We start from the raw sequence: 14,830 nt of genomic DNA, 5'->3' as shown, positions 1-14,830 counted from the left end.
CAATTAGAGAAGACAAGGAGATGGAGAGAGGGGAAAAGAAAGGAGAGGATAAATGAAGGGACAACTGGACGAAGGCAGTGACAACAAGCATTGGAGGAGAAGCACAGAGAGGAAGACTGAGAACAGCTGGAGGGAGGTTGCCAGCCAGGCTGTAGGACTCAGAGCCAAATAATGCTGAAGTGAAGACCATTTTCTGCCCCTGGTGTTGCTACTCTGAATGCCAGGAAATGCCTACTGCTCTTCCTTTTGCTGGTACTTCATGATGGGCTGTGTTCCAGAAGAAAACTCACCCAGCAGGCACCACAGACCTCTCCTCTGCCTGAGCCATCCATTATAATCAGCTCAGAGCACCTCAAACACAGCTCTGAGCAGTGGCAAAGGCTCTTTTTTACTTAAAGTCCTGACTTCAAGCAGAAGGGTTGGTTCAAACCATAGAAAGAAGATTAATATGATCCTAAAAGGAGAAAATGCAGCCTTTCCCTAAGCAAGGAGACTACATTAACCACAGAGCAGCATATTCAAGGTTTTCCACACAACCCTGGACATTAGACCATGAAGCACAAACCCAAATGAAATCATTTCTGTTGTCCTGCTCAGCTCTGCCTTCTGGATTCAACTGACCAATGATGAGGAAGAGAGAGAAGATCACACAATGCAGCTGAAGAAGACTACATATGCAGGTAACTCAGAAACATGAAGCACAGCAGATTTGTCCACCTCTCAGGCATGATAAGGCAACTTCCAATTTATTCACCATGCAGTCCAAGTATATTACACAGCCTGTTTTATGTCATATACTTGTTGGTCTAGCACAAATCCAAAATAAGGCTTATGAAATGTGGCCTCTTGCTGCTCTTACAAAGTTTTCTGAAGATTCACATTAAAATCCACAGATAATGCAATAGTAGTAAAAGTTTCAATCACTGGCTGAAGGCAGAAAGCAGCAAAGCAGTAAAGGAAAGCAAAGCCTTCACTCATCCCTACTTGCCTTATTCATCTTTCCCTGCAAACAGCTTCATGCCAGCTCTACAGGGTCATGTGAGCTGTGACTATATACAATTTCATACTCTGCTGCATGAACCAAAATCAAGCAAATTTATCATTTTCGTCCAAAATGGAACTGCATGTTTGTGTTAGATAGTGGGCTGCAGGTTGCCCAGCCCTGGATATCTTTACCTCCGGAGCAGCAGTTTGGGGTGGTTCTTGCTCTCCAGATTTTTGTCTATGAGGTCAGCCAAGAGCTGCTTGAGGACATCAGTAGCATACTCCAGCTTGCTCTGTAACACTGTCATGATCAGCGAGGCCACGTTGCCACGATCGCGCATGGAGAAGCTGCGTTGGGACTCCAGCGTGCGGATGAAGGATAGCAGGAAAACCTTGTTGTTGATGAGCTGTGCAAAGAGCTTGAGGCCTTTCTCCACCCGTTCTTGCCTATAGCCAGGGACCTGTATGAGGAAAAAAAAAGTTCATGCCTTTCTTTCACTGCCTACTTGCAGGACATTCCCAAACAAGTCATACACCGTTTGCTAATTCTCTGCTCTCAGCCCTCCATTTCTTCCAGCTATATAATTCAACAACAAGTAGAAGTCAGATCTGAGATACGGAAAAGGAAAAGCTGCCTCCAACAGCAAAGAAAATTAAAAAGAAAGAAACGTTTTCATTTTGGAGTATAGTTCTTTAAGAAGGAAGAGAGTCATTTGACAGGAAGACAGACAGACATTCCAACCACAGCCAGGTGGTTATTTTCAAGCTCTGCTACTCTCTGAACGGTACATCCAGAGGAAATTGCTGATGCCTGGATGTGGTATCATAGCATACTGTATTCTTATTGCTGTCAGATTGAAGTCTCACTCTATCCACCTCTAACATCTCTTTTTAATCCCTGGAAGAACTAGATCACAGAGTGAATAAGGTTGGAAAAAAACACTAAAAGACTGTGTAGTCCAACATCAACCCACCACCATCATGCCCACTGAACCACAGACAAAAGAAAGTGTGAGAGGGCACAGAGCTGGAACCTATTTTCAATGTCCTAAGGCAGTAGGACCCTGGGGCTTGGGAGGTGAGATTGTTTAGAGACAGGGTAATTGGTAAGATGATAGGTATTTCTCATTTGTGAAAGGCTGGTGAACTAGGTTTGGTGTAGAACAATTCAGGACCTTAACACTGAACCCTGGATGCCACAGTCTACAGTGGGCATTATCCTTTCCTGCCCCTCTGTCTCCGGATCAAAATAAAGCCACACACCATGGGTATACTTCATCCTTTTATATGCTACACCACTGTCCTAAATGAGAACCCCAAACTCATTTCTTCATGTTTCTTTCATCCCTTCAAAAAACATTCCTGGAAGGTGGAGACTCACAACTCGGAGCAACACATGCCACTGCTGTAAGAATGTATTAACCGCCTCATTTTGGCACTTTAATCCAAGCTAGCATGCTTAAATGACCAAGTAATGCAAGTCCCCATAAAGAATCATTACTTTTTTATTCTGCAAATTAGAGATCTTAACTGTTTTTGCAAACTGAAAATAAATTACTTACTAAATAGCTTGAGACAATCAACCAACCACTACCACTCATCCTGCTAATAATTATTTTTAACTCACTTGCTTGAACATTTAATATTGTCTATCCCCAGGTTACTATGTAGAATTAAAAAAAAATAACAAGAGAAGTATTTTGTAATGCATCTGGAAACAGTTAATTAGCAAATGAGCTGGAAATAAGTAAGACCTCCTGACTTCAGGATCTCTGGGGCCTTTTCCCAGTAAGTACTGGCTCCATCTAGGTGCTACAGAGTAAGGAGCAGATGGAAACTCCTTTCTGGTTTGCTGGTATCCAAAGATTTTGACACTGAAAGAACTGTAGAAGGGGGCAGAAACCCAAAGATGAAAAAAATAATTAAGAGAGGAAGGGGAGATCATAGAATCATAGAACTGTTTGAGTTGGAATGGACCCTTAAAGGTCCAACTCCCTGCAATGAACAGAAACACCTGCAGCTAGATCAGGTTAAGTTCTGTTAGACTGACCTGGAATCAAAAGTGGCAGATTGAAACATTAAATCTGTGTCTCTCTGCACGTACCTTCATATGAGAGCATCCATGCTAAAAGCTCTGTAAGGATCAGATACTCTTTGGTGGTCAGCTGGCTGAAGTTAATGAATACACACTTTGAAACCAGCTGTGGGTATGATAAAAGTGCTTGCGTGTGTGTATGTACATGGAGGAGAAACTCATACTCTCATCTTGTGTGCTCATTTGTTGAAGCTGTTGTATCCCAAAAGCAAAGCTCTACAGTAATCAATGTGTTCTGCAGCTTCCTAGCCATTACCACAAGTCCTCAATGCTTCCAGATCATTTTTTAATGATTCTCACCTTACAGTTTAATGAAGTTTGGCTCTCTTGAAGTACAGGAGCAAAACGTAGAAGAAACCTCTGATTACACAGCCAGCCAAGCATGGAATTGTCTGTGCCAAATCCTATTCCTCCTCTCTGCCAACTAACTCAAGTCTTTGCCTCCAGGAAACTCTCTATGCCAGAGCCTCTCTGAGGCACAGAGTTTGCCAGAGACTTTGTAGAGTTCAGCCAAGGACCTTGCTGGCCTTGGACATGGTGTATGACCTGCTTCTCTGGCTCAAGTATCACTAAAGCAGGTCCTGTCTATCTGCCAAGCCCTGAACCAGAATGAACAACGTCATCAAGGTCTGTAAAACTCATGCTGCCAAGGAGATAGTGCAGGCAGCATGCAGACACTAGCAGAGCTGGGCAACGTCTCACCATCCTCACACTGCTGCAGTACTGAGAGCTGGGATGCAGGGCACACAGAGGCAGGTTATGGGCAGACTGATGCTGTATATCTCTGACCTCACTGCAAAGCAATTGACAAAGCTGGTGTGATACACACAGGTATACTGTTCTGACCTCAAACTTTTTTTCCTGGCCCTTGCATGGTCTAAAAAAAAACAAACTCAAACAGGATGGAGACCAAGGGGGAGCTTAAAACAGCAAACTAATAATTCACTTAGATGCATGCTGCTATTGTGAATAGATGAGTGATCAAACAGAATTTAACATCTACATCTACCCATCTTTTTCCAATCTAGACCGTAAATGAGGTACTGTTTTGTCCCTGGTAAGACACAGTATTGTAAGCCATCATGTCCTCTCCACTGTCACAACACATCTTGCAGTTGGCAATGCTGATACCTCCAGATCTCTCAGGACTGGGTGATCTTCAATGCCAGGGAAAAGCACCCTCATGGTGTAGGTTCTGTAATCGAGGAAAGGGATCCCTGCTCCATCCAGGTCACTTGTCAGCTCATGAATATCCGTCTGCAGCTCTGCAAAAGCTGATGCAAAAACAAACAAAACATACATCAATAACAGTTCAGATCTCTCTCATCATAACAGAAAAGACATTCAGCCTCACATGAATGAGGCATAAATGGAGAAACAACAAATGGAGAGGAAGAAGAAGGTAGACAAGAGCAGTCTCACTTTTCCCATCACGTCATCTTTCCCCAGGACGATGGCTCTCTCTGGCCACTGAGCTAGCAAATGCAGTTAACACAAGGTGGAGGAAGACTGGACTCAGAGAAAATGGGCAAAGTCAGATTAGACCTGGACTTGAACTAGGAGTTCAACACCCCTGCTGCTTGGTGATATTTTGGCTCAAAGCTTTGCAGCTGGATTTCTTTCTCCTGACACAATATCAGCCTTCTTTCCTCACCATACCTTCTTTGCACTCAAGTGCCACCCTGGACTCCAGGTTATCCATCTGCATCTGCAGGCGTTTGAGGGTCAAGTCACTCTCTCGGGACTTGCGCTTGTAGGCAATCAGCACAGCCACAATGAAGATGATGAGCAGGCCACCTGCCACTGCAATGCTGACAATAGCTGGCAAGCTGAGAGGGCTGTCTGGAGAGATGTAGACCATCCCTGGGGAGAATTCCATCCCTCCTACACGAGCCTGGAGGGAAGGCAGGATAAAATTGCATTGAAACTGTCAAACACGCAGGAGGAAGTCCATCATCATCCCAATTAAGGCTGTTATGCAAGTCAAACTTGGATGATAACACATGAACGATGACTTCTCAAGTTAAATAGAGTATGAAGTACTTGGATACAGAATGGCTAAAAGCATCTGAAATCTCACTTGGACACAGCTCTGTTGGTAATGCCACCATAAACCAGATTGACAGAGGATTTCTAGTGAGACAAGTCTTACCAGTACCAAAGCCCTGGCTATTTAAAATGTAGGAATTGTTTGGGGCTTTCCTCCAATGTCCTAAACAGCTATGCACTGTCTTAATATCAGTCCCAGGATGCATACAAGATAGGTGATTCTTGGGTATGGTCTGATGGGCCCTAACTTCATTATGAGTTAGGGCACTGGGAATGCAGAAATTACAGAGTCATAATTGACTTTTCAGTCTTCAAGTTGAGAAAACTGTATCTGGAAAGCAAAAGCCACAGAGCCTGGCCCATGCTCTTTGCAGCCCCTCACCTAGCTGTTGTGTCACATGAGCTAAAGAACTTTGCATGCTTACCAGTGGGACAGGAAACCAGTCAGAGCTTTCTGCTCTCCATGCATTCCTGGAGGTTCTCAGGAATCTGGGACAAGTGTCTTTGTGAGATCTTGCTTTTAAAAGCAGGAAAGGAACCCTGCGGGTAGTACTGCTGTGTACCAACAAAATACTCTGCTGAAGAAAGTCTGTTGGGATCCCACTGACACAACATGCACACCATTCCCAAAAGTAATCCCACAGGGTGCTACTTGTTCAAGGCTACTGCAAGAATGCTTGAGACTATCTGTAAAACAGGATAAGTTTGAGTGGCAGTGGGAAAAGTACTACTGACTAGTCTGAGATATAGAAGGAAAGTTTCTAATAGTGTGCTCTAGTATGGGAACACTGCTTATGGATCAGCATGAATCTAGGAAGATGCCACTCAAGCAGTTTGAAGTATCGTGATGTTGTGAGAGCCTCTCACCACCACAGGTCTTTCTGGGGACATGAATCTCTGTATTCCCATCATCTTCTGGAAATTATTTATGGCCTCAATTGCAGCCTCTGAGTTCTGTTTCACACCAGCACCAGCTGTAGCCTGTTCCTCAGTGTGTCTTGAACAATGCCACCTAGCCCAAATCTTTTTATTTTGGTCAGACTAAAGGTGACAGTCTGGAATATGCCATTGTCATCCACAAGGTCCTCTTATGCCCTGAATACCTGTAAGTATTTGGAGTTGCGCTCTTGAAACATAGAATCATAGAATATCTTGAGTTGGAAGGGGCCCCAAAGGATCATGGAGTCCATAACAATGTCCAAAACTAGAAACTAAACCAAATCTAAGCTTGTCTGACCAACTAATAGTGTTAGATGACAAGTTCTTCAGCATGACATGGACACTTTGTAGAGCATCTTCACTGGGCAAAGAACAATCTAGCACCCATATAAGTCAAAGAAATAGAAGCTATTTTTCCTGTCTATTCCGAGATATAAGGTTAAATTCCACTTCATAAAGCTTGCAAAGGGTAGATGTTTGGTACTGGTATGTGGCAAGTCCAGCTAAGACAAACTTCCAAAGTCAAACATTAATCTGCTCACTGGAAGCTATTGCCTTTTGACATAGACCACTGTCTCAAATCCTCCCAAGATGACAGCAAAATTGGCTCACTAGTTCACACAATTTCCTTCCTGTCATGGTGGATCAATAAATGGAGTCATTATCATCATTTTCTGTTTCCTACAGTGGCCTTTTTCATCCAGACCTGGCAGTGAAAGGAGACCTTTGATGGAATATCAGTCCAGAGTCAAACAATCCCAGCCCAAGCCTCAGTGCAAGACTGTCCTCAAAACCCACAGAACAGCCTGGCTCCATGAGTGGGATTCCTCTCACCAAACTTTTGACATGCATACCTGAGTTAGACTCCCAGAGGTATATGCCTAGAAAAGTTCCTCTCCAAAGTTGTTTTCAACACTGAGAAATCCTCACAGTCCACAAACTGCCATGATCTAAGGGAATGTGTCTCTTGGAGAAGGAAGCCTGCAAGGCTGTAGTACTATTTGTGAGCACTAAAATGAAACAGGAAAATATACAGAAATAACCCTACTTTATTTCTTAGGTCCTGCATTTTTTCCAAGGAATCAACTTCCAGATAACCAAACTCTGTACCTCTAAAGAACAGTTTGGTCACTTGTTTGGCCTATTTAACTGGCATTTCTCCAAATAGCACGATGGCAGATACAAGTCTTTTTCCAGCAAAGACATAGGGACGACCAGTAGTGGTTCAAGACAGAGTTTCTTCAACTCCTGTTGTACAAAACTTGACAGTGTCTATGATAGTGTCTTTCCTAGTGCAAGCTTGCATTAACAAAACGTGTCTGGCTTTGAGCAAACTGTGCCCTGAATTTAAGGCAGTACACTTGACCATCTCTCCACTCACTATACAGAGACATCAATGTAACTTTCTGTCTGTAAATGCATACTATGAATATGAGTACTCCTCCTAATGTCCTCCGTCTCTACGCTGCAGGTCTTCTCTACCATGGTTACACTTCCTTGTCAATGTTTCTTTCAGTTGAAAAAGAGCTTCTCCCTAGGCTTTAAGCTATCTTTATCAACCACTGCTCTGCCCTTTTTGTGTGCCTGTGTTGTTTTTTATTTTTAATATATATTTTTTCAAGTATTTAACTCTGTGATTGCATAAAAGAAAGTTAAAGTAGAGCAAAAACATGCTGACACCAACATGTGTCACTGTCACTCTTCCTTCCCTTTGAAATAATCACAGTGTTCAGAGCTGTGGTCTCCTCTCAGATCTAGGCCACTTCACTTTGCAGGAAAGACTTTGCTCAGCAGTTAGCTCAAGGTCACACAGGAAATCATCATCAGAAGCAGGAGAAGGACCCGAGAGAAATACCTGTCAATTATCCCAACCATCAGAGTGACATTCTTGTGAAACATGGGCAACAGAGCTGCTGTGCCATGTTGGAGGAGGCATTTCCCAGCCCAGCTGTCCCCCTGGTAAGTTATAGATGCAAAGTCCATCCTTGGGCACTGGCCTCCATCACAGCTGAGCTTCTGTGTTTGGTTCCCAGCCCAGATCCTGTCAAAGGTTTGCCTTATTGCTGGCTTTAGACAAAGAAATCTGCCAATTGCCCCTAACAGAGATGCTCATCAATAGGCTTCAATGCAATCACCTTCTCATTTTTTCCAACAGTATCTCTTGTTTGATCAGTGTCCTCAAAAAGGGATTATTTCTTTCTCTGAGGTTTCTCTTAAGCTGTCCCAAGCTGTGGGAACAGAGGAGTCTTCCCAATTAGCAAGGCCTGGCCAGATGTTCATCCTCCCTGATCCCCACGAGTTGATAATTGCTCACCTGACTTTGAGTTTTATCTCTCTAGGATTGTTTTTGTCCCTCTCTGACTAAACATATGTCTAACGAAATTCACGAAAATTACAGGCAACATATATTGCTCTGTTCCAAAGCTTTCATATTTACACAGAGAAAATCTCATGTTTGTTATTTTTCTTCTTGGACTGTATTAAAATGCTTTCCAATGAACTGAGAGCCACAGCATATGTGCATGACTGAAAGGGATTACTACCTCTATTTTCCATATGACAAAATTCGGAACAGAAAGGTAAAGTAGCCAGTATGACGTGTCCCAACAGCAGTCACAAATCAGACTCAACACAGTCACCATAAACTCTCAATTCTCTAAAAGACAGTCCCTCTTGTTTTAAAGAGGAAGGCATTGTCTCTCCATGAAACTTGGCAAATCTCCTTACACTGAATTAAATAAGCATATATCAGATTTGGGAGGGCAACAGAGAGCTGGAAAAAAGTTGATCGTGGGCAATGAGAAGCATTGATCATCTGTATGTCTGCTGTCAGCTATCTCTGCTTCCACCCACAGCTCTGCACAACTCAGATGAGTTTGCTGGTGTGCTGTTTATCAAGCAAGAGCACTGAGGCATGCAAATTACTGAGAGGAAAGTAAAGGAGTGAATAAATCAGTGGAGAGAGGAGGAAGCTCCTTCTGATGTAATCGCTGGTTCTTTTTTCACAGGTTCAGGAAGGATATGCAACACCATACTAAGTTGTATAGATGTCAAAATCTCAAAGTCACACTGCAGTCCATATCCTGCACAAATTTTAGCCACCAGTCTGTTGCTAATTGCTGGAAACTGATACATTTAACACAGTTTGTCATGTGGGGAATAAGTTACACATAAGAATTCACAGGAGCATCTGGGGTTCATACAGGCTGCACAAAGAAAGAGGAAAATCATCCTAAAGTTTTATGATTCCAAAAGGTCCCTCACCGTCCGCAAAAATCTCCAAGTTACTCTCCCAGGATTAACTGACAGGAGTATTGTACTGAGAAGGGGCTTTGATATTTCTAGGTTCTACAGAAGGCAAATGGTGAAGGAAACACATTGCTGTACCCTTCCACCAAACCCATGGAAGAAAGGCTGAGTTTCAAGCATCACTTACCATCACCTTGTGCCTCCCAATGAGGTTTGGGGACTCACACAGTAGTTGCACATCTGATACAGTCACCACACAGGGCTTCTCACCAACCAGAACTGTGTAGTTCAGCTTGGCATTCCCTCCTGCCACTGGTGGGATCAGGTTCTTGCCCTGGGTAGAAAGGAGTATCGTGACTCAAAAAATTGTATTACAAAAAAGTTTTCCCTCCATCTCTACTTCTATTATTCCAGTGTTAACATTGCACTTGGTATTCATAGTTTGCAACTCACTCACTTAGTAAGCAAAAGCTGCTCAAAAATCCTACAGAAGACAGCATAAATACAGACTATTATCAGTCAAAGCTGCCTGTCCTATTTCTTTCCCTCAAACTCCACACAAATCTTTCACAAGCAGAAAATGATCAGGCAATACTGAAACATATTTCCAAATGTGCAAGCAGGTATTCTGCATGCGTGCTCATTTATTTGCATATGAATCTCATACAACTGCTGATATGGAAATGTTCAAGCATATAATTTGTTCTTTGTGTTGCTATTCAGGTTAAAGACATGATGGAGGATTGATGTGGGATTTTCCCAAGGATGAGAGAAAAGTGTCTAAAAGACAAGAAATGGGCTTGGGTACAGCAAACAGCATTGGATGCAAATTTAGGCAGCACACAAGTGGCTAAAGCAGTTTACATTTTTTAGTTATGGGTACTGGAAGATGCAGAGCAATGAGTGGTGTGATGTTTGCAAATAGTGATTGATGTGATGCAATATGATAGGCTTTAATGAGTGGAGGAAACCTCTGGGACAGTGTCGGGATTCCACTATGATTAGTGGGTTGTTGGCAGACACAAAATGGCAATAAGCAGCATGTGTCTGACCATCCTTATCCAGTTCTTGGTCCCCATCTCACCTTCAGTATGATTGGACTTCCTGGCTTCAACTCCAAGATCCCTGAGGGATTGAAAACCTCAAAGATAGGGTTTGGATAGTAAGTGAAATTGGTTTTGTTGAGGATCAGCAAGGATTGCACATTGTCGAGAATGAAGCCAAACTCCTCTGGACGCTCAGCTAGCTCAGATTGGTGACTAGGGTCAACAGCCAGCGCAGGAGCCTGGCAGGTCATCTCTGTGCTGTTCTGCACCTCACAGTTCTGGAGAGAGAAACCCAACACAAGAAGAGTTTATGGAAAATGTGCACAGCTCTACTGGTAGGTTGACATTTTTTGATGCAATGCTAGCTCACCTACTCACAGAGGACACTGAGGAGCAGAAAAACTTTACTACCAAGAGACAAGCTGGTGATCCACTGCATCAAAACATAACCCATTCCTACCAGGAATTTGAGACTGGGTACTGCTTGAACTGCAGCAGAAATTCTCTATGCAGAGAGTGGTGAGGCACTGAAACAGGTCGCCCAGAGAAGATGAGCATGCCCCATCCCTGGACGTGTTAGGAGTTCAAGGTCAAGTTGAACAGGGCCCTGATCAAGCAGGTGGCAACCCTGCCCATGGCATGAGGTCTTCAAGGTCCCTTCCAACATAAGCCATTCCATGACTCTATTAATTGGCCATCTCGTGTCTTTCTTAAAAGAAATCATGCCCTCTTCTCTGAATGCAAAAGGAGGTTTCAGCCTCCACAGCTGTTAGGCACCTCTATCACCACCATGGATATGTCTTCTCCTGCAGTTGCAGATTAGTAGCAATACTCACATTTACATGTTCCTTTCCACCATGCTTTGCCCGGATCTGAGGGTTCTGGATCAGGTCTAGGTGAGTTCCCCACACTGCAATGGGTGTGTTGCCACTAGAGAAAAAGAAACAAAAGAAGAGCATAAAACCAGTTAATACATATCAGGACTGAATGGACCAGCAGTGGGTGACCTGTATTCCTAAATGTTGTTTGTAAAGTGTCTGACCATATCTCACGGGACCAAAGGAAGTCAAACAAAACAAACAAGGCTTTTTAACTCATTCACATGGGGAAAAATATGTAAAACTGCATGCTTCCAGAAACTGTTCCATCAAGCAGCATCTGGGTGATCTTCTCTGTTAGGACTAAATAGCTACAAACTTTGGTGGTGAGAAGAGCAGAAAATCTAAAAGAAGCTTTTCAGAGTGGTCCACAGATCATTCTATAGTGTGTAAAGTTGTGATTTTAAGAAACCCTCAAAGCATCTGTCCTGTGTAAGCAACTGTTCAGGATTCAGTGCTATCTTATTTGCATTCTGTATTTGTCTTGAATATTAAACGTGTTATAGAAAGCATCATTCTGAATAAGGCAATGTCACCTCAGTGAACCATCTAATTCATTTCTGCCAGGGAGCCCTGATCTGCAACACTGAGAAGAAACAGAGCCGATGTGTTTAGACTTGGTTTCCATTGGGTGACCTAAGCAGATACAGTCTGCAAATGATGTAGAATCAGCACTCTACACTATGGAGTAGAATAGAGATTTCTAGTCACTGTGTCCTTTTGCTCAGCCAAAGTTTTATGTCCTGAGAGAACTCATTCATACAAGCCATGACCCTGCCTTTGGTAGATTTTATTGCTTTTGTTACATCTCTCTCAGGCCACTTAAGAAGACAAGACATAAACAGAGCCCTTCTCATTCCATGTAATCAATATCACCAGAACGAAAGAGCTTTCAGAAACACTCTTCTTTCCATTCCCTTGCCTCTTCCATCTGCAATCAACATTACTTTTGTGGGACTTTCAGGAGAGGGAGGAAGGAAACTGCAAAGGAACGCATATGGGTTGTCTTTGAGCTCTGCATTGAGGGGAAGGGTTCACCATAAGGTTTGGCCATCTCAAACCAAGCACTGCTCAGCCAGATGGGCTCTTCCTTTTCATCTCATGAATGCCTGTAGCAGAGGCAACAGGGCACAAGGGCTGAAGGGGGAAGAGCCATCTGAGAAAGTGAAAACTTCAGCTGTCAGGACTTCAGCATCCAAGATAAAATGAGGCAATGTCATCAGTGGACGGCCCAGCCTCTGCTGCAGAGCTTTAGATTTCCCAGGGAGGTGGAGCACTCTCATCAGTTTTGACAACTGCCTCTGCAACCCTCCTTGGAAACTCTCCAGGCTTCAATTTATTTCCTGGAACTCTTTCTTTACTGAGAATGGGAAGGAGAGATGCAGAAATCAGTTGTATTCATATGGGATGGGGAATAGAAAGCCTAGAATCTCTTTCCAGCTTCTAGGTAAACCTCTGCATGCATGAAAGGTGAAAAAAGTGCATTATAAATGAGACTGGAGAAAACACCAGAGGAGAGACAAACTGCAGGGAAGATGCCTGAGCTGGCCCACAGATCTCCCCTAGTTCTAATCCTTGTTTTTCAAGTTCCTCTATTATGTATTCCATTATTAATCAGATAGGGCATGTAAAAATGAATGCCAACATGCTGCACTGCTGAGCAGTGCAGCTATCAGATTTCAGAGAGCTGGTTGCAGCTAGCTGGGACTGAATCATAGAATCATTAAGTTTGGAGAGGCCACTCAGATCACCTAATGCAACCATCAACCCATCACCACCACACCACTAAGCCATATCCCTCAGTGCCACATCTACCCATCTTGAACATCTTGAACACCTCCAGGGATGGCAATTCCTCCACCACCCTGAGCAGCCTACTCCAGCCTGTACTTCAGCCCCTCTAGCTAATTCCACACTGATAACCAACAGGGCCAGGACATCAGCTCATACATTGGCTGGTGGCCATTAATGCTTTTAAAAACTCTACTGGCTTGGTTTAAATTGTCTTAACACTCTCCTAGGCAATGTCTGGTCATGGTTTGTGGTATAGCAAGGACCAGAGAATACTTCCAATAAACAGAATGGATGAAGCTATTCTGCCTTTCAAGGAAGAAAGATTGCTTGATGGTAAGGATGAGGAGTATCTCTACTTGCTGGCTTCTGGACCAAAACCAGACCTAAATTAAGTATGTACAAGTTTAAACTTAATTTTGCTCAAGAAGTCTGTAAATCTAGAGTCATCTTAAGAATAGGTGAAGGAAGGATGGCACAAGGAAGGCTACCCCACTGCCATAAAGAAAGTTTTTGCCAACTTTCCAAGACATGGAGACACTTATGTGACCATTCTTCTGACCACAAACACCAAGTCTTTAGCAACAGGTAATGGCGAAGCCATGAGCTCTATCAACAAGTGCTGTCACGACAGCATCTTTCTGCAGGTGCTTCTGTGACACTTCTCTGACAGGTTCCTTATGGTCTTTCAAGCAATGCCTGTATGAACCACATCTCGCTGTGAGCTTTGCAGAGTACCTTAAGTTCTCACTATCCATCAGTAGTGAGAAATTTCCCATGGGGTAAGGGTATATTTTGCCATTTCTGTGAGGTCTGTTTGAATGGCTGAGCTCTCTTGATCACACAGAGGATCTCTTCTGAAGTCACACATTCACTTACAAGAGAACTTTCCCATCCTTGCCTTATAGAAAAAATAGCTTCTCTCCAAAATTCATTTTCAACTTAGATATCCTAGACATCTTCCAGAGAGACCTTGCTTTTCAGAAACCAGAAGATAAATCCACAAACCAAGTTTTTCTTTATCCATTATCTCATTTCATGTGGATTTTTGGCTGTGGGCTTTTATTATTTTTATCATCATGTATTATTTTTATGAATCTCTGCTGACTCAAACTAGAAGGGATTTCACATATTTGCTCAACAATTTAATGTGTTCCAGACATATCAAATTCATGTGCATATATAAATATATACATATATGAGTGTGTGTATGTATAAATAAACCCTTTTATTTAATCAACCACGTCTGTGCATACAGTTTTAAACCCATGTGTTAAAAATTCTCTATTTGTTTTGGAAATTTAGCTTAGAAGGCTCAGACCACAGTTTCTAAGCACAGTAAGAGTGGTGGGTCAGAGAGGGGTCTGTCCTCTGCAAAAATAAAGCCAAAGTAGTCATAGAATCTTTATTACAGAATCATAGAATGGCCTGGGTTGAAAAGGACCACAATGATCATCCAGTTTCAACCCCCTACTATGTGCAGGGTTGCCAACCACCAGACCAGGCTGCCCACAGCCACATCCAGTCTGGCCTTGAATGCCTCCAGGGATCCAGGGGCATCCACAACCTCTTTGGGCAACCTGTTCCAGTGTGTCACCACCCTCTGCACGAAAAACTTCCTCCTAATATCTAACCTAAACCTCCCCTGTCTTAGTTTAAAACCATTCCCCCTTGTCTTATGCACTCTCATAGTCATGTCCACTGAAGACACAAACCCATCTAAAGATTCAGTCTAGCTTGCAACTCAAGCAAATTCAACTGTTACTTGCTTTTGTGTGAGAACTGCTGTCCGTTGCCTT

General features: G+C 43.1%; 1 protein-coding gene across 2 annotated transcripts in view; it reads right to left on the bottom strand.

Annotated features, from left to right (window-relative positions):
- PLXNA4 (plexin A4) overlaps positions 1-14,830 on the bottom strand; it is a 441,339-nt gene that overhangs the window by 44,286 nt on the left and 382,223 nt on the right. For both annotated transcript variants that reach the window (XM_085213222.1, XM_085213155.1), the window contains 6 exons: positions 11,199-11,292; positions 10,401-10,640; positions 9,504-9,650; positions 4,739-4,973; positions 4,211-4,353; positions 1,177-1,445 (listed from right to left, as the gene is read on the bottom strand). In XM_085213222.1, coding sequence (XP_085069348.1) covers positions 1,177-1,445; positions 4,211-4,353; positions 4,739-4,973; positions 9,504-9,650; positions 10,401-10,640; positions 11,199-11,292 — 1,128 coding nt within the window. The remainder of the gene's footprint in view (positions 1-1,176; positions 1,446-4,210; positions 4,354-4,738; positions 4,974-9,503; positions 9,651-10,400; positions 10,641-11,198; positions 11,293-14,830) is intronic.

The sequence above is a fragment of the Meleagris gallopavo genome, chromosome 1, assembly GCF_905368555.1.
Source record: "Meleagris gallopavo chromosome 1, MGAL_WU_HG_1.1, whole genome shotgun sequence".
In the NCBI taxonomy this organism is placed as follows: Eukaryota; Metazoa; Chordata; class Aves; order Galliformes; family Phasianidae; genus Meleagris; species Meleagris gallopavo.
This window is presented reverse-complemented; position numbering and strand designations above follow the sequence as displayed.